Source organism: Microtus oregoni, unplaced genomic scaffold (assembly GCF_018167655.1).
Source record: "Microtus oregoni isolate MIOR12 unplaced genomic scaffold, Mior012 000013F_ref0000133, whole genome shotgun sequence".
In the NCBI taxonomy this organism is placed as follows: Eukaryota; Metazoa; Chordata; class Mammalia; order Rodentia; family Cricetidae; genus Microtus; species Microtus oregoni.
In genome coordinates this window covers 4,099,084-4,126,141 of record NW_024543072.1, presented here as the reverse complement: position 1 = coordinate 4,126,141, position 27,058 = coordinate 4,099,084, and the positions used below count along the sequence as shown (strand labels likewise).

The 27,058-nt window shown below is 43.0% G+C and overlaps 1 protein-coding gene across 2 annotated transcripts in view; it reads right to left on the bottom strand.

Annotated features, from left to right (window-relative positions):
- The window catches only part of Cacna2d3 (calcium voltage-gated channel auxiliary subunit alpha2delta 3), an 835,389-nt gene that overhangs the window by 548,906 nt on the left and 259,425 nt on the right, over positions 1-27,058 (bottom strand). For both annotated transcript variants that reach the window (XM_041662952.1, XM_041662953.1), the window contains exon 4: positions 19,300-19,359. In XM_041662952.1, coding sequence (XP_041518886.1) covers positions 19,300-19,359 — 60 coding nt within the window. The remainder of the gene's footprint in view (positions 1-19,299; positions 19,360-27,058) is intronic.

Sequence of the window (27,058 nt, the reverse complement as noted above, 5' to 3'; positions counted from 1 at the left end):
TGCATCAACAGCACAAATCCCATTAGCAAACACTCTTAGCTGCCCCCCCCCCCCCCCCGCAAGGCCCTCTAGGTCAGCTAATGTCACCTGCCCTGCCTTGCCTCTCCAGTCCTTAGTCAAGGGGCAGATGGAAGGAAGCAAAAAGAACAGGGTGTTTTTTTGTTTGTTCCTGTCTGCTGTCACGAGTCTCAGGAAATATTTTAGAGGTTTATTTTTCCCCTGAAGCTAAAGTCACACACACACACACACACACACACACACAAAACCCCTGAATAAATAAAGATATTCACTTGCAAAACAATGGCCCTCCAGAGTAAGACAAACTTAATGCCTTTGAAACAAATACACAATCAAGCAAATTTATGTTGTCCTTAACCTATGACCAAGTATTTGCACCCTTGTCTGCACTAGGTGCCGCTTGTCTGAACTGACAGCGCCTTCCGAAAGGAGTGTGCTGTGGACTGCGAAGACGGAATTCAGGGACCATGGAACAAAGCGTCAAGCGCAACAGGGGGGGCACTGCCAAAGTCAAATAGAACAAGAAGACAAAACCGCTACCATTCCTCCAGCTCCTATGACCTCTGCCTTGGATACCTCTGTCTTCTGAATTTATTGCACTGTCCAGTCACCCAATACCATCAGACAAAAGGCTGACCTGGCAAGCAATACGCATAAGCCAAGGCTGCTTACTAGAGGGCCCTGGTCAAATACCTTTCCTGGGATGAAAAGGATCAGGGCATTTCTGATTGTTCTCTGCTACTTCATCCTGAGGGATTTAGGGAACTTAGATTCTCTAGGTGATAGTTTCCCCATTCGCGATGTAGTGGCCATGAAAGTACCTACTCCCCCATTCCCATGAGGATTAAATTCACCCAACCCCACAAACGCCATTCATCTGACAAAATGAACTACAGATACCCCAATGAGAACCTGAGTCATCTCTGGGAACTGGATGTAAATCTGCTGGGGTTGTGGCTGAGGTTCAGTGTCACAACATGGTCAGGGCTAGGGCTGCTAAGACTGGCAAGTCCTGTAGGAGGATCCATACCAAGGAGACTGTGTCTGATGCTAAGCAGACAGTTGATACTGCCTTTAAAGACAGGATAAAAACAGCCCTAGACCCCAGACATCTATGCCTGCTATGATGATTGTAAGGGCATAAAGACACTCTTGAAAATTTCAGCTGGACAGCATGTTCGCAGACTGCCTGCCCTACAGCTAAATGTCACTCAGAATTCAAAAGGTCCCTGAAAATTTTGGAAGTGTAGAATATAATCAATGACTGGTATTTAATAATGAAGACAAAATACTCTAGGAGGCTTCAAGAGATTTTTCTTTTAAAGGCATTAATGAAACTAGAAAAGTATTATAAAATGTGTCTTAGGTTAGATCTCTTGGTGTATTTTTTCCCCTGATATGTACTATGGATCCTTGGAGCTGGAAGGATAACTCAGTTGTTAACTGCTCTCCTAGAGGACCCGGGTTCTATTCCCAGCACCTGCATCACAGTTAACCACTGCCAGTAATTGCAGTGCCAGGAGATCCAAAACCCTCTCCTGGCCTCCACAGCTATGGCATGCATGTGGTACAAAGATGTAGATGCAGGCAAAACACCAATAAACATTAGAAAAAAAAACTTTAGTAGTAAAGTCTACATAGTAGCTTGGAGTACAGCTCAGCTGGCAGAGTTCTCACTTGACATGCATAGAACCCTAGGTTCAGTCCTCAGAACTGTATATGCTTGGTGATATGCACCTGTATCCCTAGCATTTGTGACATGGAGCTAAGGGATCAGAAGCTGAGGGAGGGAGGGAGGGAGGAAGGGAGGGAGGGAGGGAGGAGGCAGGGAAGGAAGATTTTTGTTGTTGTTGTTTAAAACAAGCAAACAAACTCAAACAGCTTGCTAGCCTTCTGCTCCCAAACCAGATAATTACTGTGGGGGTAAATAGTTCCATGCCTTTTCCTCTCTGTGTCCTCTAAGATAGGAACCTCTTGAATACCCAGGAGAATCCACAGGCCTTCTGTGGATATAAGGACCCACTCGTGTGGCCCACCAGGGACTCAAAGGGCTTAAATAGGACTCATGTTCTAAGCTTGAATTGTCCTCCTGCTGGGAAAGTCACAGCCAATTCTACCCCACTATTACCATTCTTTCTCATTGGTGATCGGTGCCTTTAACTCTTTTCCCAGCAAGTATGTAACTCAGAACCATACGATAGTTCTTCAATCATTTGGTTCTTCTTCAAACAGTTATTGAATACCAGCTGAAGGCCTAAATTCTGATGATGATACCAAAACGGATGTGGTCCTCTCCTAACAGACATGGCTATCTAAAGACAAATATGAAATTAAACTTTAATCCACATCTTTGCATTTAAAGGGTACTGGTCAAAAGCATCATCACAATAGCCACAGTCATCACTCTAGGACTATGTGCTGTAGCAGAGGATGCTCCATGGTCATCACTCTAGGACTATGTGCTGTAGCAGAGGATGCTCCATGGTCATCACTCTAGGACTATGTGCTGTAGCAGAGGATGCTCCATGGTCATTAGTCTAGGACTATGTGCTGTAGCAGAGGATGCACTAGGTGCTTTCTTAAGGACCAGTTACCTCACAGAACCTCACAAGTTACAGAGAGTGCTGTGACCCTACGCCCAGAGTTTGAGACACTAGGAGTTCAAGAGCCCAAGACCCAAGACCCGGCCCTTATTTTTAAGAGATATAAGCCAGGATTTTCTATTCACTTCTCGACTGCAGCTGTCTACCTCACCCAGCATGCTGAGGGCATGCAGCAGTCTGGATGCTTCCTTTTTAATTCCTCATAACTAAGAAGCATTTTAACAAGCTGTTCCCAAGCCCTTGTTCCTTTTGGTGTCTGTTTCAGAAAATGCTGCTCTGAAGCTGTCATGGCCTCCTAACTATTCCTGCTCTCTACTGGAGCGAGATGACAAAGGGCTTTAAATTCTACAACAATAGAGTAAAATTAAAATTTCACGGTGATTGGATAATCCCAGCCACCTGAAACCTTTGCAGAGCAGGGACGTATTATGAATACATTGGTATTCATGACATAATCACTTTCAAACAAGTCGAAACAAAGGTTAATTTGACTTTGAATGTCTTTAGCCATACAGAAAATTAAGGTTTCAGTCAAACACACCATTTAGTTACACTGTGAAGTTCTTGAAATTACCCCCCAAATATTTTTTATGTTTCACAAAAGAATCATTAATCCTAAAATAAATGTATTTATAAGGATCTGTGTATGATCTAATCAAGTATTTTTTCCTGGAATTTTCCCATTTGGGACTGTAAAGTGGGAAGCTTGTGTCTTTTTGTGGGAAGGAAAAACAGTGTTGAAAACAGTATATTCTCAAATGTTGTTTCCCTCGAGCATAATGTGTCTAAAGAAGTTACTAGAAGCCCTAATGGAATGAACACAGACCTTAAAGAAAAATAATTGTTATATTTTTATTTTTTCTATGTGTGTGTGCGTGCACGCACGCACGTACACACACACACACACAAAGTTACAGCCTTAAATACTTAATTCTAGATCAGAAAAGAAAATTAAACTAGTACCACCCCTTCTCTACACAACATGAAGTGTAAAGGGACAAAGGGCTTGTGTAAAGTCACATGGTTGATAAACAAAACATCCCAGCCTTTGGCTGCTAGTGACCCCAAGTCACACAATTGCTTTTCTCTTTCATTAATGGCTACAGAATAAAAAAGGCTACTATAGGCTACACCTTCAGTGTCTGTTGTTTTATTTTGTCAGGGACAAGAAACTTGTCAGAGGACTTTCTGTAATGGGCAGACTGGAGCTTTGAAAAGAACTGTCAGGGGATACTTGGACTAGAAGTACACTTTTTAGAACACACAGAGATGCAAACAGGACCTCAAACTACGTATGTTTAGCAGAGAAAAACCCATCCAATGATACCGGCTGTCTCCCTCTGGGTACCTGTGTGGAAGAGACCACAGACCGCAGGTGTAGTGCTGAGCATGGCAGTGGGATCCTATGTGGCATCAGAAGCCTGAGTCGCGGCAGCACATTTCTCCTGCAATTATTTTCCTTTCCAGTTTTAAGGTGTTCTCTCTCTAAGCACATAACTCTTTACCACAGTAACCTAAAAACACACATTAGCTGTAATATCCCTTCAATGCAAGTCAGTTACCACAGTAACCTGAGAAACACACATCAACTATAATACCCATTCAATGCATTTACCTTGCTCATAATTATAGTCACTTACTTGTAACTATATTAAATGATAAATAAATAGCATTTGCGTGAGTAAAATGAATAAATTTATGTATTTTTCACAAGTAACAATAAAGGCCAATGCGTCATTAAAAAGTTGCCGCTAAAACCCAAGAGTACAGGAATGTGTTTGGGCCTCACAGTCTCTAATAAATAGTATTCATTTCAAGGAAGAATCAACCTTCTCTAATGGGAAAGGATGGACAACAGCTTCATCAACTACCTAACAGTTCACAGCTCTGAGACAGACATGGCTTGTAATTGTGCTCCACTGGGGTGGTGACTGATGTCAGTGTATGTGGATATGTGATTAGCCTGCAGGGCCCACTCTGTTAGAGCTGATGCTTTTGTTGGAGGAGACTGGAAAGGAACAACAAAAATACTATCGGCAGCTCTGTGAGATGAAGTGAGACAGGACCATTCTAGAAAAGTCGTTTTGGATCATTGGAAAGCTCTTTCACACAATCCATGGAAAGTGTCATCTTAAATTTATTTCCTTGTAAGATATGTCTTGTGAAAATTAAGATCCATGTTATAACACTGGTTCTATGAAGCAACATAGTTTATTAGTCTTTAGACTAATAATTCTGGCTCCTCCCACTGATCTTGCATAACCTTGGTCCTGTCAATCTGCAGTTTTTCCCTGTGTGAAGTAGGGCTCCTAACAGCACCCACCTCATAGAACTACAGAGAAAGGAAGTCTGTGAAGCAGGAAGGACACCGCCTGTACTTGAGGTTTCTGCTGCCATTGCCCGTTATACCCAGCACAGCTGCTGTACTATGTTAGTATTAGCCAACAAAAGAACACGTTCTAAAACTGATAGTCTTAAAAGAATTTTTAATTTGAGAAAAGCAGGGTTATCTACCATGCTCTGAATCACGTAGAAGATAGTAGCCTGCCTTATGAACCAAGTGGGGATGAGGTGTGAACTTGTCCAACTATGTTGAGGCGCTTGCCTTACCAACAGGCTCTAGAGGGGCTGGACATTTCCTGAATTGTCTACTTTCTGGATTAGTACCAGAGCTAAGATTTTCTTTAGAGCAGGTGGGATGGCTTGGAGGGCAATGTATTTTCTGTGCAAACCTGACCACCTGAGTTGGACCCTCAGAATTCATCGTGGAAAAGGAAAATTGACTCATACAATCTGCCATCTGATGTATACATACATGCTGCAGCACAGCCTACCCTCACACTCCCAACCCTACAATCATAATCAAGCCAGGCAGTGATAGCGCACGCCTTTATTCCTAGCACTCGGGAGGCAGAGGCAGGAGGATCTCTGTGAGTTTGAGGCCAGCCTGGTTTAGAAGAGCTAATTCCAGGACAGGAACCAAAAGCTACGGAGAAACCCTGTCTCGAAAATCCAAAAAAAAAAAAAATCATAATCAAAACAAACAAATAATTTTTACTCTTACTTTGCAAAATCCATAGACATTGGCAAATTATTGGCAAATCTCTAGACCCCTAAGGAGCGACTGGGTGGCACTCACACAGCCTCCAAAGGCTACTCTGGTGAACAACACGGAAACGGTGTCTGGGGGCTGCCAGGGCCTTCTGCTCTCAATCCTCCTAATAAGACAGTGATGCTTCTGGAAACCTGCTATGAGACACGGACTTGTTATTAGCAGAATCACAGCCTATTTTTCTCACATGATTAGACAAAGACCCAATTATTCCCTTCCTGAACTGGCTGATATCTAAAGCATGATAAACACACCATAAAAAAAAAAACCACAGTTGGAACAGAGCATTTGCTTATTTGGACATTTAATAAACTTTACATTGGTGATGTTCGTTTGTTTAAAACATACTTAAGACAAGTGTGTCTTAAACCAACATTTCTCTAAAATAAATATCACGGGATTGAGGAGGCTAACTGAGAAAAAAACATGGGATAAAGGATTTCAAAAGAAGTGATGACGTTGATAAGAGAGGCAGCACTTTCTACAGAAATGACCCAGACTCAACCCTGTTATCCATGAACCAAAGGACATGGGGCCACGGTGCTAAGAGAGTGTTGTAACAGGACAGAAGTGAGCAGTGCATCTGCTGGGTTGCTCATTCTCGATGCTTTAGCAACAGAACAGCCAATGGTTGTGAAGCAACAGCAGCAAAGGAAAACCTAAGAGGGTCACTAATAAGGAATAGCACACAGATTTAAATAAAAAGTAATCTTGGAAAGACAAACAATTCCTTTTCCTTTTCTCTAGACTGCAAAATCAAAGGGCACTTTAAACAGAACTAGGTCAGAGGTCATTCCAAAAAAGCTGCACATGTGTTCTTAAATTTATTCATATTAACACTTCCATCACAATTGGGAATAGAGGCTAGTGCTGGCACCATAGAATTGCAGAAATTATAAGCTTTTCATACACAATGTTTGCAACTTGAACCTGCAGCAAAAAGACATTTTGTCTTCCCTTTGGATGGAAGACAGTCTTTGTAATTCTTCTGGAACAAAGAAGTCAGTTTTCTCAAACCGGTTATATGGCCACATGGGATGCAGAAGACTGGTCACGGGAAGGCCGCCCTGATGTGCAGGGCTTACCATTCTTGCTTTATCTCTTTAGTGACTCTCCTACCACAAATGTAATTGGTTCAATACATTTGGGACTTTCGGGGGACACATACTCCATGGACGAAATTATCCTAAGTCACAATAGGAAACATAAAAGTCAAACAGTCACGCTACCACAATGTCTAGTAAGCAGCAAAAACACTAAAAGTGTAAATAGGGGAAATGTGGATAAGGGGGAAAATCACTCCGAGTCAATGATCCAGATGGTGGGATTAGCGAAGGTGGGATTTAAAGTGTCTACAGGTGATATATCCAAAGATTTAAAAGAAAATAATGATACAAAGACATAGATGGAGGAATTCAGTAAAGAAGTGAAAATGAAACCAAAAAAAAGATTTTTACAAAATTCTTTGAATGAAAAATACTTGGAACAAAATACTCCTTTGATAATTTTAATGGAAGAATAGAAAGGACAGAGAGTTAACAAGCATGGATAAATACAGGTGGGAATCAAGCTCAAAAAGCCAAAAAGTCATGAGAATAATATCAAGCAATTTCTTTTAAGTTCTAGAAGAAAACAAAGAGAGCATGGACCAGGAAAATTCTAAGGAATCATATGCTAAAATCTGTCATAATATAAAGAATCTTAGCAAACACCTAAAATAAACAGGTGAAGAAAATGCATAACTAAGAGCATCCTTGACCTGTCGATCACACTGTGTCATACCCTGGAAATCACCCTTGACCTGTCAATCACACTGTGTCATACCCTGGAAATCACCCTTGACCTGTCAATCACACTGTGTCATACACTGGAAATCACCCTTGACCTGTCAATCACACTGTGTCATACACTGGAAATCACCCTTGACCTGTCAATCACACTGTGTCATACACTGGAAATCACCCTTGACCTGTCAATCACACTGTGTCATACACTGGAAATCACCCTTGACCTGTCAATCACACTGTGTCAGACACTGGAAATCAAAAGCAGTAATAAAAAATGACATAGTGCATACAAAGGAACAAGATACAGATGCTAACCAGTGTCTCGTCGGCATCAGTGTCACCCATCAGAGAACAAAATACTCTTTTAAAGAGCTCCAGGAATGCTGGAGCTGTCAATGTAGCTCACACCCACTAAGATCACCCTTCAAAGTGCAAGTGAAAGACGATACCGTTAGATTAACAAAAGTTAAGTCGTCATTGGCAGACCTACATTGAAAAAAATCATAAAGAAGTTTTCAAGTAAAAAGAGGTGGAAACAAAATGTTGAAGAAGAAATAAAAAATGGCAGGGACAGCAATTAATTGTGTTAAAATGGACTACAAAAAAATTAATGAAATGATTTCCAACAATATTCTGCTATACTCATAGACCATTGCCTAGCCCAGGTGTCACCAGAGATGCTTCACCCAGCAGCTGATGGAACAGATGCAGACCCACAACCAAACGTAGACGGAGCTCAGAGAATGCTGAGGAAGAGGAGGAGGAAGGATTGTAGAACCCAGTGGGGTCAAGGACACCACAAGAAAACCCACAGAACCAATCAACTATCCTGGGCTCAAAGGAGCTCACAGAGACTGAACCACCAACCAGGGAGCCTGCATGGGACTGGCATAGGCCCTCTGCATATGTTACAGTTGTGTATCTTGGTCTCCTTGTGAGACTCATATCAGTGGGAGCAGGGGCTGTCTCTGACTCTGTTACCTGCTTTTGGAACCCATTCCTTCTACCACTTTGCCTCATCCAGCTTTAATAGAAGAGGAGGTGCATATTCTCACTACAGCTTGATATACCATGGCTAGCTGATATGCATGGGTTATCAGAAGAGAAGGAGTGAATGGGGGTGGGAGTGCGAGGGGAGGGGAGGGAGGGGAAACTTTGGTTAGGATGTAAAAGCAAAAACATAAACAAACCAAAATGGATGGTTACCTTCACTTCTTATGTTACCCTAACCCTAACTTAACTTATATTAAGTTCTTAAGAAGACAGCAGTTTGAAAAATCAACAAACAAAACCCCATATTGTTGTGTGTGGTGGCAAACACCTAAAACCCCAGCACTCAGGAGGTGGAAGTCAGGAAGGGTCATGAGTTGAGAGTCAATCTAAGATAGACGGTCCACTCCCGACTTGACCAATCTATAAAGCAAAATAAAACAAACACAAAACACATTTCTTATGGATTCACAAGACATGGAAATAAAGCAGACTGGTGGTTCTACGGCGAGGAGTGGTGGGGAAGAGCAAGTTGTTAGAGAGGTTTCTATCTCAGGGGCAGTGGGGCTTTGCACTCCAAATCAACTATAGACACACGCTCCACAGTGTACTGTAATCCCCAAGGCAACAACTGAAAGCTTTATTAAGAACGATTAAAAACCAAAACATAAATTAAATGGTCCCCTAAAATATATTCAATTAAGCCAAGAAAAAGCAGGGGAGAAAAGAAAAACAGCAGAAGCAAGTAAAATTACATCAAAATATTTTTATCAGATACCATTGAACTAAGTTACCTGACTATAATCCAAAGTATCTCAGATGGAAAAGAGAGCAAGACTCCACCCCATGATACAGGGATCCCTGTGAAATGTAACACATGGGTTATAGTGCAGGAAGGATTGGAACACTAAGGAGCAGTGTACTATGACCCAGGACACTGAAAGAAGTAAGGATATTTCCTAATAGCAAAAGACTCAACACCCAAGATGACATGACAGTTCTTAAATGTGTAGTAAGAGAGAGTCCAGATTCATGAACAGGAGTCCACCAGCACCGAAGGAGAAACATGCCAATCCATGGTCATGCCTGAACATGTCACACCTGAGCACGCAACAGCACAAGTCAAAGGATGCTAGCATTAGAAAACAGGTCAAACTGAAAACTAATGAAAATAAATACATGAAAATGGAAACAGGGAATGCAGTTCAAGAGGAATTTTATTTCTCTCCTCCTCCTCCTCATCATCATTATAAATATTATTAGGCACTATTTCTATTAGGAAAGAAGAGACTGAAGTCACACTGGATAAATCATAGACTTGGTGTTTAAGGAAGGAAACTAGAACTCAAAGTGTATCATTTTTCACCGTTTTTTGTTGTTGTTGTTTTGTTTCAAGATAGTGTGTTTTTCTGTATCTTTGGAGCCTGCCCTAGAACTAGCTCTTGTAGATCAGGCTGGCTTTGAACTCACAGAGATCCGCCTGCCTCTGCCTCCTGAGTGCTGGGATTAAGGGCGTGTGCCACTACTGCCAGGTTTATTTTTCACCTTTTATAAAGCTTTAAGGATACCCAAAATTAATCTATGATGTCTTAAATTGGAACAGTGGTTTCCCATGGAGGGAGAAGGGAAATGAAGGGAAAGAAGGCAGAGGAAACTGCTATTAAAGTCTACCTTACCAGGTTTTAGGACCTTTTTTTTGCTCAGCATCTAGATTTCATATGACCCAAAGCAGCATTCTGGTTCTGAGGATTCAGCACTTGTCCCATTTTGGGGAGCATATGAGCCTGACTACAAGAAGCCCATGGAAAGCTGGGCACAGAATGCTTGTCTGTAACCCCAATACACTCACTTCCAGATGGAAAGTGCAGACAAAGAGAATCCCACAACCTCACCAGTCTCATCTAGCCTGCAGTACCAAGCAGAGAAAAGCAACAGACAGACCCTCTCTCAAACAAGGTAGAAGGTATGAACCAACACCCAAGGATATCTCCTGACCTCGCGTACACTGTGGCTCACACACCTGCCTTCACACATATTAAAACACAGATACACACGAGCACATACAACATATGCAGGGGCCATGGGTCCACCCCTGCTCCCGAGTTTCATCTTGAGGACAGTTTCTGGTCAGCCAGCTAACACATCCTGTTTGTTCCTGTGCTCCCTCTGCCCCGCCTGGTGGTTAGCTATAGGGTATTGTTGACTCCACCTTCATTTCCCACCTGCCTGGTGGGTATTCCATTGTGCAGCAGCTAGGTATTTAAGGTTTCTCCCAAGTTTGAATAAATGGCACTCACTGATCTCCTTTCAAATGACCCAGGTCTCTTGTGTTTTCTTTCAATATCCAGGGCCTTGCCTGGCTCGCTTACTGTACAGTGGCTCGGGTGAACTGTACCGAGAGAGTAACGAAGGAGTTACAAACATACACTTAGAGATTTTTTAAATAGTATTTGTCCAGTTGTAGTCTGATAGTTTATGTAATCTGCTGTCGGTCAAGGCTGAAATACTGACTCTGTCACCTGCTATGCTAGGATCCTTCGATCTGAATTTAGCACAAAGTCTGGACTATAAGAGGTGCTCAGTGAACCTTGGTGAGTGAGGATAAATGAACGAATAAATCCAAAGAACAACCAAACCTCTTTGGTAAGCTCACATTGGGTGTAAGCCGAACAGCTCCTGCCCACATTACACTGGCCACTAGTCAAAATAGCTCTTGAAAGTCTTGACTAATAAAGACTTTTCTGGAGGGTGAACGTCACCCCTTAGTTTGTAAAACTCCCTTAACCTAAACCAGGGTCTTTCCTGTAAAGATTAAAGCAGTCGGGATATATTGCACTCCCTGAATAGACCAGAATCTCCCATTTTCAGGGACAAACTGGTCTGCTTAGAGTATATATGTCCTTAAAGCCTCACTTTAACTGTGAGGCTTTTAGCTTGAGTAAGTCAATCTTGGTTTGGCCTGCTCAATTTTGAGCCTGTGGTAGGGGCTTAGTCCAAAACACTGGTTTCCTGTAAGTGTTGCTAAAAAGAAATCAGAGGTGGAAAAGATTACTTTCTACAATGGAGATAAAGTAAATTTGGTTTTGCATTTAGAGAGTCGCAGGTTTCATTCACTGTCTTTAGACAGATGCTTCTAGTTGTGGTGGCAAACCCAGAACCTCTACTTCCTACAAATGCACCACCTCAGGTGATTTGTCCCGAGGTCTTCTCACATCACGGGAGGTTGCCTTGTCAGACACCATTACAACACCTTATAGTTCCTTCCTGTCACGTACCATGATTATAATCTAATAACTGTTTATGCTGCCATGTCTTGGCATTTGTCTTTCTCGCAAGTGGTGCATTCCATAGGAACAAAGACAGCAACCATCAGTCTAGCTTATGGCCACGCCCCACAGCACGATGCAGCCCCTGGCCACATGATGGAGGCTGGCACCTGTGAGAGGGATGAGCACTTAGATATAGCAATGGGACAATACAACTACATCCTTTACAAAGGAGCAAGCCCTCTCATGCATCCCAGTCCGACTGGAATTAGGACTACAGAACCTCCAGGCCGCTAGCCCAGGCTATCTCCATGTGAACAAGCAAGTGCCGACCGCTGCTGCTCCTTTCACCCACAGATGGCCAGCAGTTGGTGGCAGGAGCCAATACCACGACTGTAAAGAACTGATTAACACCAAGTTCAAAGTCACGGCACTGGCCTCGTCCCAGGTTAGAAGGCACAAAATCAAGAGTGTGTCACTGCATAAGGGGCACAGGAAACAACCGAGAAATGACTATATTGAATAAAATGCTCATATTTAGAGATTTCTTGGAAATTACGTACATAACACTCCTATGATGAATGACACCGGTAAGTCCTAGCCATGGAATGCCAAATGTACAGTCCCAGAAGGCTGATCCTCTGCCAAGCCGATCGAAATAAAAAACAAAAGCCCAACAATAGGTTTGATAAGGAAAGAATGGATTTATTTTTATGTAGAGTGTGAAAGTTCTTCTCTACGTTCTACAGTTTTTACCTCTATTTTTCTTGTTTTCTGCATAGAAAGCAACTAGTTACCTCTATGACAAAGGCCCTTCCTTTCTGGCCTTGGATTGTCCTTGCTCTTCCATCTGTACCTCATCCCACTGCCAAGAGCACTGCAGCAAGGAATAGTACACAGTCATGTTCAAAGGGGAAGAATGTTGGCAAGAGGGTAGCTATTTCCTCCATTCGGGTAGTACTGCTGCCAACCCCTTCTTTGGCTCTCCTTCACGACCCCCAGTTTTCTCCAGGGCAGGAGCCTCATGGCCCAGCAGGAATTCGCTGTCTTGGAGGGGATGTGGGAAAGTCTTGCTGCTCAGTCTTTGCTCAGTGGGTGGTGGTAGCATGTCTCAAGGAACTGCTGGGCTCCCATGCTGCCCTCTCCCCACTCTTACACAAAGTTCCCATGGGAACAGCAGTAGTGAGCAGGTTGAGGAAGCAGATCCAAGTACTACCAACAGCCATCCGACCTCAGTGACTCCTACACATCACGGACTATTGGCCGCCATTTTGAAATCAGGTCAGCGTGTTCACAAGACAGGTACTTGCAGTAGAGTGAGGAGGAGAAGGGCACATTGCGGACATGCTACAGCATCCCGGCTTTGTCACTTTGTCTCTTTCCATCCTCACACCTGTAAGCCCTCTGAATGTCACAGGGCATTTTCTCCTTATTATTTACAAAACAACAAAGAAAACTTATTATAGAAAACTTTGTAATAGAAAAAGCTGATTCAAAATCACATTTTTCTCCTCCATGCACCGTTTCTGTGCAATTGGCACTTATTTGAGACAGCTTTCAGAGAAAAATATGTTTGCGGTTCAAAGATAAGCAGGTTTTTAGTAAACTGTCAAAAAGCTCTTTTCCCCCTTCTCCTTCACTGCCAAGGGAAAAACTTCCAAAAGAATTGGGCAGGGGGCAGAGAGACAGAGAGAGAGTAATAAGAAAGGGAGGAAGGGAGGAAACATTCTATCTGAGTTTATTAGGTATGTGGATCAATTTTTCTGAGAAATTATCAGTGTATCAGTAGGCTGAGTGGTTAAGGCCTGGGCCTTGTACCCTTCCTCTATACATAAGGAAGTTTTGACATCAAAATTATGAGAATGATCACATGTATGATAATTAGCATGCCACTTGGTTTGTGGAGATCTCTGTTTTCACCATAATTACCAATCTTTTGACAAAAACCTGATATCAATCACAACACAAAATTTTGTAAACCCAGCACCACCACCTAACAATGCAGGAGAGCTGCCCCTGCCTGTTACCAGCTGCAATACTTGGGAGAACAGGCCTTGCCTCTCACCTGGGCAGCACAATAGAGCTAATCCTGTTGGCTGAGGTATAGGTGAGACAGCCCCAAAGTCATGAGCATGGGAGAGCTGTCCCCATCACTCACCTGTCATGTGGCAACATGGGTAGGAAAGAGATGCCCCCCTCCCCTGCCCGTCAACATCTGAGACAGGTGTAGAGCTGGCCCTGTGGTCCTAAGAGCAGGAAAGCTGGCCCTGCCCCACATCTGCTGTAGCACTCGGCAGAGTGGCCCCTATGCCATGCCTGGGCAACACTGGAGAGGTGGTCCTGAAGGTACTGATGTGGGAGCTCCAACCCAGAGGTCATGAAAGCAGGAGAGCTGGCCCCCTCCTCTTGCTATTTGCTGCAAAGGTTGAACTCACCAAGGCAATGCTAGAGATGAGGACAAAGGAGAGCTGGCAGGCCTACCAACCCTGCAACTACCCATGCCCCAAATCAGGCTGTAGGTTGGCCCACCCCCAACATCTACCCTATCTGTAGGTCTGCTGGACCGCGTCAAGGGATGGTTCCTGCAGACCCAAAGCTGCAGGATCTTGACAACACACAGCAATAGCAGATAACCAAGAGGAGTTCCAGCATCCATAGTAGAGTAGAAACCAGTGGCCTTGAACAGACCAATGACTCTTTGCAATGAACACTTGCAAGTAAAGATATATGGACAAAAGGGTTTTACTGCATGACTCACTATGCCAAACTACAGCTTCCATGAAGAGGTTTCACAGACACACCCCTCTTTTCCTTTCTATTTTCTTCTTTCTCTTAAATTTTATCTTGGGGGTGCAGTGTCTGCAAAGACAGAGGGCAGATATGCAGGGATAGGAAATGAATGGCATCGAGACGCATGATGTGAAAGACACCTAGAATAAATAAAAAGAAAGTTAAAAGAAAACAAAAATGAAATGAAAATTGTAAAGGGAAGATGTCATGTTTGAAGAGCCTCTGCACATCAATTATTACCAATTGTTACTCATGGAGACTTAGGGAATAAAAACTAGACAAAGAGGAGAGAAATCTAGAACCCACAGGCAGCCGTACACAGGAACAAGCCAAAGGACAAAATTTGAGGCCATAAAAAGGTTACCCATTCCACAAAGGCCAGGCAGATCTACATCCCCAAGAGAGCTGTGTTCTTTAGGCTGTTCACACACTCAACAGATTCTGTGTTTTTGTTTCAAACCTCAACATAGTTTTTAAATGCTAACAATATAGCGGCTCAGCTAGGACCCCTTACAGAGGGCCCACGGAACCCTCATAATAAAGATATTTGGGTAGGGCTAGCTCTTAATGAGTCTACCAGCGAATAATAGTCTTTTCATTTTCACAGTTCGGAATGAGCACAGTCACAAAGCTGCTATCCAAAATGAGTCCGGGGCATAAATATCACCTCTTTTCCTACAGGGAAACAAGGAAGCTAAGAACTCTGAAATTTGAAACTCTGCAGTTTAGGAAATGTCACTAAACCAGTTATTATTTTTTCCTAAATGAAAATAGACTTCTCTCTGGCACTAGAGGTACAAGGTCCTTCCTGGTGTTACAACACAGTGAGCAGATGGTAGCAGAGGTTTGGGTGTTTTATTTTTGTTTTGTTTTTTGTTTTTGTTTGTGTGTGTGTGTGTGTTTGTTTTTTGTTTTTTATAAAAACAATCCTCTGACAGGGTCACAGAAAGGTCAGCAGTGCCCAGATTAACAATTGATCAGCTCTAATGGACCATCAGAGCAATAAACTCTAAGCCGGTGCTCAAGCCTGCTACCTAGTAATAGCCACCGGCTGACACCCAGCTGTTAACAGACTCTCACTCAATAGCATCAGATTTTCAGCAGCTTTGAAGCTTTCTTCTGAGCAGACAGATGCTCCGGAGCAGCCCAGCTATCAAAGGCCTCTGTTTTACAGGCTTCAATCAAAGAGCACCTGGTTTCTCTGCCCCTGAGATTTCAACAAGGTCTGAGGTCTGGATAGCAAATGGCATTCCATAATACCAGAAGATTATTGCAACATCTTCTCATGTTCAGGTGACAGTGGTGCCCTCTCCTAGTTTCTCTGCTCACACAAAGAAAAGGTGAAGGAAGAGACCATGCAGGACCAACAGAAGGGAGGGGCTGGATTTTGTGGTGTCTTTTGGTTGTTTGTTGAGAAATCTCCATGCTTCATTTGTGTTCAGGGTACCACATTTGACCAGACGACTCAGCTGTCCCTCTGCAGAATGTCATTTTACAGCTTCCATAGGAACCCAGAACAGTCTGGGAAGGTAACAATAGCTTCAAACACTACAAAAGAGCACCCCTCCCTCAGCATCTCCCTGAACACCCTAAGCGCTGCTGCTGAAGAATCTACAAACCCTGCAAGCAATCCCGCCGACCTCTCCACAGCACCAGCCCACCTCAGCTTCATTGAGAACAGACTTCAGAATAAGACCGAATGTAAACATCAGACACGAGCATGCCAGGTTCTCCAAACAGCTCTGATTTCCAACTGCAAACGCACCCCTACTCGTGAGTCCAAATCTCACTCCAGGAAAAAGCAGAACCATGGCAAAGGGGTCACACAAAACCCAGACCAGTCGACAGTAACACATTATCACTATCTGATACACAGCCTGCATTCAAATCTCTCTAGCGCAACACCCAGTTCTGAATCACACATTCATTCTGTTGTCCCGGATCCTCAATTTCTACTAACTTGGAGAAAAAAAAAAAAAAAAAAAAACAAAAAAAAACATCCTCAAAGTTTTTTTTCTTGAGCTTGTCATTTTTAAAGAGAAGCCTAGAGAGTAGTTCTGCACCATGCCCCACAGTCTATAGTTACCTGGGGCTAAGGCTTTTGTTCTGGATAACATCTGGATAACATGTGACCCCAATCACTAGAGAGTCACTCATCACATGCTCGATAATGGACTCTTTCCGGGTCATCACATCTGGAGCAGGCTTCTATATAGTGCAGGTGCTGCTTCCTTAGCATCATTAAAATCCTGCCATTGTCAATGCCTTGCTGTCTCAAGGCTTGCCCACCAGTTTAGCATCCACTGAAGATCCCTGTCTTATGCAATCATTCTTTATCTCCATTATTTCCTCTCTACGTGGTAATATTTTGTTTGTGCTCTAACAATAAAGCTTACCTGAAGATCAGAGTATGGAGCTAGCCACTAGTTAGCCATAGAGGCCAGGCAATGGTGACTCACACCTTTAATTCCAGTATTTGGGAGTCACATGCCTTTAATCCCAGCACTAGAGAGGTGGAGTCAGGAAGGGATATGGCTGGGCAGAGGGAGAACAATAGGCAGGAGGAGAAAGGAATATCCAGTGTGAGGACTTGTAAAGAGAGAGGATACCCGTTCAGTCATAGGACTTACAGAGCTAAGAGCTGGCTGCTCTGTTTCTCTGATCTTTCTGCTTTCACCCCCTAATATCTGAATCTGGGTTTTTGTTTTTAAGACCAATTAGAGTTTGTGCCACATCCATATGTATTAGTTAACTTTTACTGTGAGAGACTTTACTCCGTGCTTAAAGATGAATCTAATTACACACCTGTGCATTTATTGGAGCACACCACTGGGTTATTTTACTTTGTTTTGGAAAGAAATGTATTAGAACTCGTTCTTTATTTTGAAGGTAGGGTCGGAGTCACATAGATGCCATAGTGTGTATGTGGAGGTCAGAGGACAGCCTGAAGGAACTGATCTCTCTTTCTGTCACCTGGGGTCTGGAGATCAAGCTATCGGATTTGGTGGCATCACCTTTACCCGCTGGGCCATCACAGTGGCCCCAGATGCTTCCTTCAATCACTATCCACAGATTTACGTTGATCTGAGGGTCTGTTATTTCCAACTGAAACTCTCTGAAAGGCACCTGGATTCCAACAGGAAGGCAGCAGCACCCCACTGGCCGTGCATTCCACAGGCTCTTGCCTACTTTGCACTCAGGAATGTGCCTCCTGGTGCGCATTAATCCCTCCAGCCTACTCTAGGACCTCTATTCCTCTGAAGTCAGGGCTTGCTGCAGACAGCAGTAACTGGTAGGTGGTCTCTAGATCTCCATAAAGCCACCATGTAAGGTGCTTGTTGCTATACGCAAAGTCCCTTTACTAGACTCGGCCCTTTCTCTTGCAATTTTGTCAGAAAAAGGTGCCAACTTCCCATTCTTTCCCCAGTGTTGGCAACTGTTCCTGCTGCTTCTCCACCCACCCCCTGGGGTTCCCTACACTTGTCTACATTTCTGCCTGCTGTTTTAGGTTCTGTGCTATAGATAGCAGCGACGCCCGGCTCACGCCCTAGATATTTTCTGCTAGTCCCTCCTGACCCATCTTCAACCTTCTCCTACCCCCTTAGCCTAAAGACTCAGGAATCTGAACACCAACCTACAGTCTTCAACACAGGACAAGAAGAAAGCCCGGTAAACCCGTAGGGGTCTGTTTGCCTCTGGAGTTCACCTTAGTCTGCTCGCTGTGACTAACTGTACTGTTCTAGCGGATGCCATCTCCCTGTAGCCATTCCCTCTGGGGTCTGGAACTCTCTTCTTCCTGCAGCTTCAGCAGGCCTGAAGTTCACAGCGAGTGTATCTTAACCCTTGCCGGTCATTTGCAAATAATCCCTTTGTTTACCCATGCATCTGTTTCCCCATTTTAGCGCAGCCAGGAGAAAGACACAAACCAAAGCTGCTTTAGAGACACCATTTTTAGGACTTTAAGATTTGTGTTTCTCTTTATATTTTCCTTATAAATGAAAATACTGCAAAATAAGCACTAAATTCCTGATTGGGAACACACACCACTCAGAGAGATTTGTTTCTTTAGCAGAGAGCAGACCTAAAAAGTAAGACTTCTCCTTCTGTTTGTTTGTTTGTTTTTTGTTTTGTTTTGGGGTTTTTTTTTTTTTTGCAGTGAAGTAAAGGTACAAAAAGAGTTCAGCTAAGTACCTTCAAGGGACCCAAAAGGTGGGTTTTTCTTTCTGCTCACTTGTTGTCTTTGGTAATACATTTATTTTATATGAAGACCTAAATTCTTTTCAATCAGTCTGCCATGAGTGTGAGTTCTACTACAACAAATATGAATGACTTAATGTCATAGTGTAAGGTTCTTGTCTTTAACAACCGGTTCAAGGACAAATCCATCACGGCATGGTTTCCAGTCACTCATAACCCAGACTCCAGCTGGGGAAATACAGCTTTGGATCTCCAACATTCTATCACTCTACCATTGCGAACCCTAACAATTACCGTTAGTTTACTGATATAACTCATCTCCCATATCAGGAAAATTTTACCGAAATCTGGTATACATGTGTGTGTGTGTGTGACATGATCTGCTATAATTGCCACTGGGAGAACAAGTTCGATGATTGCTACCCTTCCCCAACAAGAAGGAGGCAATCTATGCCAACTTGGTACCATCCTCCCAAAGCATTTCTTTCCAGTCACTGAAACACACCAACAATTTAACTCAAAGTAAAGTCAGTTACCTGCAAGTCAGCATCAAATTCATGTTTCAGGTGTGCCTCTTCTGCAGCCTCCACAAGCCGCTGGAAAACATAAAGCAATAATCAGAATCAGGAGTATGGCCAAGACTCCACACACACTATGGAAAAACTAGGGCGATTTCCCAGCTGAAAAGGATGGTTCACCTCATTGGTAGACATTACTGCTTCCATGAAATAGAAGGACATTTCGTCACAGTCAAATTTTAGTTTCTGCCTCCATTATCTAATTATGTCTCCTAAAATAAATATGCATGCAATGAGGATCCAAAATTTACCTAGAAATGGTATAACTTAGGTAGCAAAGGTCCTTCATCAAGATTTATTGAGTTTTTATGGACCCAATTCTCATTGATTTAGAATCATCCCCACTGGTTTGGGAAAGAATTCTTATTTTAATTACCTTAATCATTGAATTCCAATTCTTTCTGCTTCAGTTCTGATACATCATTACCAGGAGATAGTTATTTTCATTTTATTATATGCCAATGCTATTTTGATAATAAGCATCTCAATAAGGCAATCATTGAGATTAAATTAATACTCAAACCCCAGAAAACCACAGTCATGTATAGTGCCCGCTCTGGCAGCACTGGTCTCACCTGGGAACTTGCTAGAATTGAAAAATTCAAGATCCTACCCAGGACCCACCCAAACAGATGCTGTGAGTGGGCCAGTCATGTGCTGAACAGGAGCTCTCTCCAGGTGCCACTGCTGTTGCTGAAAACAGCACCCATTTCACATTCTGCCTCACCCTGGGGGCCTCGAGAAATCTCCAAGATTTCTCAGGTCTCATTCATCTCTCTGGGTACATATGTATTTTCATTGTAAGACATGAAAATCTTTAGAGAAGAGAGACATAGGATGGAAGTAGTGAGAAATAGAAAATGAAGAAAGAATAAGAAGTGCCTGGGCACACTGCCCTGAGGTTTGGCTAGATGCTCATCTTCCCAGAACTGTCCCAGTCGGAGTAGCTTGCCAGCTCCTGGGATCACAGTGTGCAATCTGTAAATGTATCTTCATGCACTGTGACAGATGAGTGACAGGAATAATAGAAGAAGCCTATGCTTATGAAAGCTTATTCTTTTCATCTTTGTAACAGACTTGGAATTGCTAAGCATGTAGCATGGAATCAGTTCCACGAGGAGATTCAAATGTAGATATCATGCAGGACTTTACACTTACATTAACAAAACCACTCATGCATTTTGAGCACTTGTTTACTTAAACACCTTTAAGAGATGTTTAATGGCATCTAAGCACACGGAGAGCCCAGGGGGGGAAATCACTGGAACATCTAAATGATCAAAAAAAAAAAAAAACCTGACAAAATAAAACTTCACAATAACTGTAAAGTAATACTGAAACAAGCAATGAATTGGAATAGAATAAAACAATAAAGTAGTTTATGATGGACAAATAAGAAAACAAGATGGAAATGTATAAACTGAAAGAATACATGAAGAATATTTCACATAGAGCATTTATTCTACATAAGAATGAATGTACCAATATGCATAAGTGTATCATGCACATGCATCCCATGTAACATTAATTCCTACGTTACATAACATGGACTGTATGTATTTCATGTCTAACATAGTCTGTTCATGTATACATGCATGGCATGTATATGATGCATATGTATCCATAGCTTTTAGTGTTCGTGTAGAGCATAACATGAAATGTATTTCAGCGAGAAACACTGCCATTCAAGGCTCTGGCACAGGAGGCAACACCCTGGAGAAACAAGTGGACCCTGCTATATTACTGCTGAAAAGAGCAAGAACACGCTGACAAGCAGAGAGGTGTTGAGAATCTGATTCTTCTGATCAAAGCTTTTCCGTTCATTTTCAAGTTAAATTGTCACGTGCCTCTAAAAAACTTAATCCTCAGAGCTATTTTCCCATCATTGTCTCAGAAGATGTTTAGGGAATACTACTCAAGAGAAGAGGGTCAAACAGTAGCTGCCCGCCACTTTTCATGGCAAGTGACTTAGGACAAGGCTCGGAATCGAAGGATGCTCCTGCCCCACAGCCAGATGCAGGACTACCCTGCCTGCCTGCCTGCTGCGACTAACAAAAGCAGACTTACATTTTCTGGGGGAATGTAGAGGAATCAGACTGCAAGAACAGACTCCAATGCTGCTCCCAAGAGCCATGAGAACCAGCATCTTGAAACCTACAGGCCTTGGAGGAAGAACAGAGGACTTGTGACCCTTCCTATATAAAATGATACTCACAGAGGGCATTGTGTGCCAATAGTTTATGGAAATTGAGCCCAAGGTAAAGAAATTCTTATTGTTAATAAAATAAAAAAAAGAAATTCATCTTTACCTAACACAGTCGAGACCATTTGACTTTCTGGTATGTAGCCATGGAGAGCCTGTAGCATCTCTCTCCTGAGCAAATATCCTTATCACCCAAGTCAAATGAGATGAGTTTAAAAGGTAAGTTTGATTATCACTTACAGGGAAGAAAAAAAATCTATTAAATTTGCTAATATTCTTATGTAAGGAATGGCCACAGAGCCTGGGGAGAGCAGCTTCTCTATTATATCTATTAGAAAGGCAGTGTATTTTTAATAATAATAAGTTAATTTTCTCTTATGTGAATTTCCCTTTTGAATTGGCAGATAGGATTATAGAATTGAATGTGGTTTTTAATTAAAATTGAATGCTGGAAGTTTTAAAAAGGCTTTGAAGACTCCAGCCTGAGCTTTGAGGTAAAGAAAACAGAAGCGGCGGCCACAACTTTCCCTTTCCCTCCTTGAAGACAAAGCATCTCTCTGCTCTTTAAAAAACGGCAATAATATAGCAGGGTGTGCATGCTTGTCCTCAGACAAAGCACCTGCCGGCTAAACAGCGGTAATTCCTGAGGCAAGCCACCTTGCACTCTTTTTATATTTCTACATAACTCTTCTATTTTAGTGAAACAAATACAAACAAGAACCATCTCTATAAATAAGAAACACTAGAGGCCATGGGCCGTGGACAGTATTTATAGCTGCAATGAAGGCAAAGCTGCCAAGGGGACAATGGGGACATTAAAGCATTTCACTGGACATCACATCTCACTTCTTGTGACAAGGACCATATATGTGCATCTCTGCAACACCACAGAAAGCACCAGCTCCCATTTCCTCCCCAAACACTTATATCAAGGCCAGAGGTTAACGACCTCACAGAGGCCAACCTTTCTACGATGGTCTAGAAGGCAGGGCAGACGAGTCACAGGGAAAATCGGATAAGAAGAAAATGGGGTTTTTGCTGTTGTTGTTCTATTTTTTTTTCTTTTGTTCCTGGTTATTTTGGCTTAAGAGGGGATGAAAAGAAAGTACAGGATGTCCCAGGAGAGACAGGAAAGGTGATGGAACCTTGACGCTAACTCCAAAAGACTTTACTACGGACTCCTGCTGACGGGACCAGCAGGAACAAATTGTGTACAAATGAAAAAAAATAAACGTTCCTGAAAATCCCCAGAGTTGGGGAGAGACAATTACAGATGAAAACCCTTAAAGCAAAACAGTCATATAAAAACCATATGGAACAGCAAAGAACTATTTTTATTCCCCCTGTTAAAGCTAAAAGCCCTGTGCTGTAAAAGCTGCTATAATGTGATGCTTGATTTTAACAAAGATTTCAAAACAGTTCATATATTTAGTGGGTTTTGTTTAACATTTCGCAATGATACATTTCATACTTACATGAAGGCTCGAGTTCCATGTAAAAAATGAATTCTTCCTCAAATAAGGTTGGAATTCAACTACAGTGACTCAGAAGAAAAATCTATAATCGTTAGCCTGGATTTGGGCTACAGTGATGACTGATGCAGACATAGCCGGTGAGCTGTCATCAACACTGAGACCAGGTGTCTATTCTGTCGAGCAACACAAGCTCGATTTACAGGGGGAAAACATAGTCATCAAGGCACCACTGTATCTACAATGGCACGGTTCATTTTCTTCTTCCCCTAGATCCCAAGAATCTTGTTTTAGGTGCTAGGGTTTGGAGTATTACAGCCTTTGTTCATCACGGTGTACTCAGAACCAAGACTGCCAGCAATGAGGGAAATGGGAAGGCTTTGAACGTGACATGGGGATGGCTCCTAGTTTGAGGACTGCGGAGATCCAGGTTTCTCACAGTCATGTACTTCAAAACCAATAGATCCCAGAAATAAAATCACATTTCTCTATCTTCCTTAAGGGTTGTTAGTACATTAGAAGTCATTTTCGGAGATCGATTTATCCTGAGATGTATGAAACACTTCTATCTTACATCAAAAGTCATAATCCATTTAAGAATCATTACAGAAGTTGAGGAGACAGCTCAGATGGTAAGATCACTTGCTCAGCAAGCCTGAGGCCCTGAGTTGAAATTCCCAGCACACACATAAAAGTCCAGGCATATCTGTGCAGACATATAATCCCAGCATTAGACAGCAGAGACAGGCAGATCATGGGAGCTCATTGTCTGACCAGTGGAGCCTAAACAGTTCAGTGAGAGACCTTACTCAAGGAAATCTGGCAGAGCCTGATACAGAAAGGCACACGATGGCCCTGCTCTGGCTTCTGAATAAGCACGAACTGGTGTCAACACCTGAACACTCATGTGCGTGTACCAAACACAACAATACCTATGAGACACAACATACCACACACACACACACACAGAGAGAGAGAGACCATTACATTGAAAAATGCTAAGCAAAATATTCGAATTTACATTTTCCTTCCTGCTGGTGCTGAAATCCTTCCCCACAGGTCTTGAAAGGCACTTCCTAGCTCTCTAGGTTCACAGAAGGGGCACAAGGGGAAATGTTTCTTTACAGATAAAGGGTGAAGAATGCTACCAGGAAGGCAAGGACCTGTGCCAGAAACAGCAAGATTCAAGCTCTTAAGAACTGGAAGCATTCAGAAGAAAGACAGATACCAAGGCAATGTCTAAGATGACAGGACTTTGCGGGTAAGACAGTATTTTGGAAACATATATTAGTCAAAACCCAAACAAAGCTCGCATATTTGGCTAAACAACAAAGGGATGAATCTAGAAAGATTGACAAAGGCAAGAAGCAGAAGCCAGTCAGGGCTTCACTGCTTCCCACCACTATGCTGTGGCCACAGTTAAAATCATATCTGGGGGCCTAATCATATTCTGTAATCTTTATTGATACAAATGTTTTTACTTTTCAATTCCAGTAGAAGAGGCAAGGAGAAATCACTAACTACCAGGAAGATTGCTCTTCGGAGAAAAACAGCTTGGAAGAAGGCTTCATTATCTCTTTTGTTCCTGTAGCAGGAACAAGCTTTGTTGCACACGAATGAACATTTTGTATAAAATGACCTTCTGCCTGAAAGCCACAGAACTCGTTTCTGCTCCACACATGGCAAACATTTCAAAGTGGATTTAAAAAGCTCATCTATAAGGTTTCCAGAGGAAGCGGGTACCAGAACAATGGGCCAGACACACCTCTCCAGTGTGCCTCGTGCAGTGATCCTCCCTGCCATCATACCTCCCATTTCCTGCCTGCTTCACACTGTGGAAGGCTGTGTAGGCGCTTTTTACAGGACACAATAAGCCCAGGGTTTCCATCAGGAGACACGATCACAATCAATAGCAAATTATCTTTGTTTCCACAGGAGGTACCTGTTATCAACTTGAGGCTGATTAAATTAATAACCTGTTATCAACATGGTCAATTTCTAAACTAAGACCATTTCATTCAACATGTCAGGCTGCATTTGCTCAAGTGTGACATTTGCTAAGTTGTGAAGGATGGGGGCAGCCCAACTGTGCTCAAAGAACCCAGGAGCCTGGGGAAGGTGGGAAGGAAAGACAGTATAACCACTAGCCCAAGACCCTTTTCCCAAAGGATTCAGTATTTAAAGAATGACTTCCTACTGGGCCCCTGGATGTGTCTTAGGATTGCCCATTAACATCCAGGCTATTTAGACGGAAAACTAGACAGGTCCACTCTGGGCCCTTTGGCTGAGATGACTGGGGTATTTCCTTTGTGGATAACAAACTCTGTGTGTATGTATGTGAGCATGGTACATGTGGTATATGTGTACATGTATATGAAGGCATATGAGTCTGCACATGTCTGTTCAGAGGTCAGAGGAGAATGCTGGATGCTCTGCCCTATCACTCTCCAGATCATTCTTTTTTTTTAATTATTAGATTTTTTTTTAAAAAAATACCAATCCACGTTCCCACTCCCTCCCCTCTTCCCATTCCCTCCACATAACTTCCCACCCCACCCCCATCTAATCCTCAGAGAGGGTAAGGCACATTGCCTTGTGGAAGGTCCAAGGTCCTCCCTACTATATCTAGGCTGAGCAAGGTATACATCCAAAAAGAATAGGATCCTAAAAAGCCAGTACATGCAGTAGAGATAATTCCTGGTGCCACTGTAGTGGCCCCTCAGTCTGTCCCAGCCAAGCAACTGTCAACCACATTCAGAGGAAGTAGTTTGGTCCAATGTTTGTTCCTTCCCAGTCTGGCTGGAGTTGGTGAGCTCCCATTAGCTCAGGCAACTGTTTTAGTAGATGAACCCATCATGACCTCTTTGCTCATATTCTCACTCCTCCCATTCTTCAACTGGACTTTGGGAGCTCAGTCCAGTGTTCCGGTGAGGGTCTCTGCCTCTGCCTCTATCAGCTGCTGGATGAAGGCTCTATCTACGGTGATATTTAAGATAATAATCAGCCTGATTACAGAACAAGTCAAGATTGGACCCCCTCTCCTCTATTGCCCAGGGTCCTAGGGGGGTCATACTTTTGGATTCCTTTTCCATCTCATTCTGTTGCAATTGAATCTTACACTGAACGTGGAGCCAGGCTAGTGGCCTGTAAACTCCAGTGATCCTCCTGTCTCCCACTGCCAAAGATCTGGGGTTCAGATGTACATGTGCCGCATCCAGTACGCTAGAACTATCTGGACCTTCCCACGAGGGTAGGCAAGGATAAGTGAGAGCACGGTCTGAAGAACGGCCATTTGTTTCCACAACGAGAAGAAAGGGTATTTTCCTGTGACCTGACATTGGTGGATAAAATCCCATCCCACTCTTCATTACAACCCTCCCTAGGCTTCCTTGGGGTGATGGCTAGAACCCCAACAGCAGAGCACTGAAGCTAGTGCCCAACCAACAAGGGAAAAGGGAGCATCTGTCCCACGATCAGGTGAATCATAGCCAAAATAACAAGGGGTAAGTATAGTTCATAAACAAGTATTCTTAAGAACCCATTAGATAATCAGAACCTCATCAATCACTGCATGGGACCTCAAGAAACAGATCTTGGCCGTTTCTGGACCATTTTTAAAAACAGGCCTCAAATTCCAAGGACAAGGGTCTGAATCCAGGCTTCCTGCTCATGCACTGTTTGGCACTGGATGAATCCGCATGGCTTTGCGTTTCTCTGATAAGCTGGAGCAAGACCATCTTCGCGCTGCACAGTGGTGTGGGTGTGTGTACATGAGGGAAATATGAACAGAATACTCTTCAAGGATTCCACACGGGCACGAGAGGCTATGAAGACAGGGTTTAGAAGAAACAAGATTTCCCAGCAGAAAACAGCTTGACTGGAGGGAGGAAGCTACAGTGTCGGCGCCTCCTACGGCTGGCTCTCAGACAGAACTTGGAGGAGGGCTTCAAGTTCACAGTTACATGGAGGTTGCATGAAAGCTAATTCTACTGCCAGGGAAAGGACTCCAAAGCTCGTGCTCAGAAACACAAGGCTGTGCACC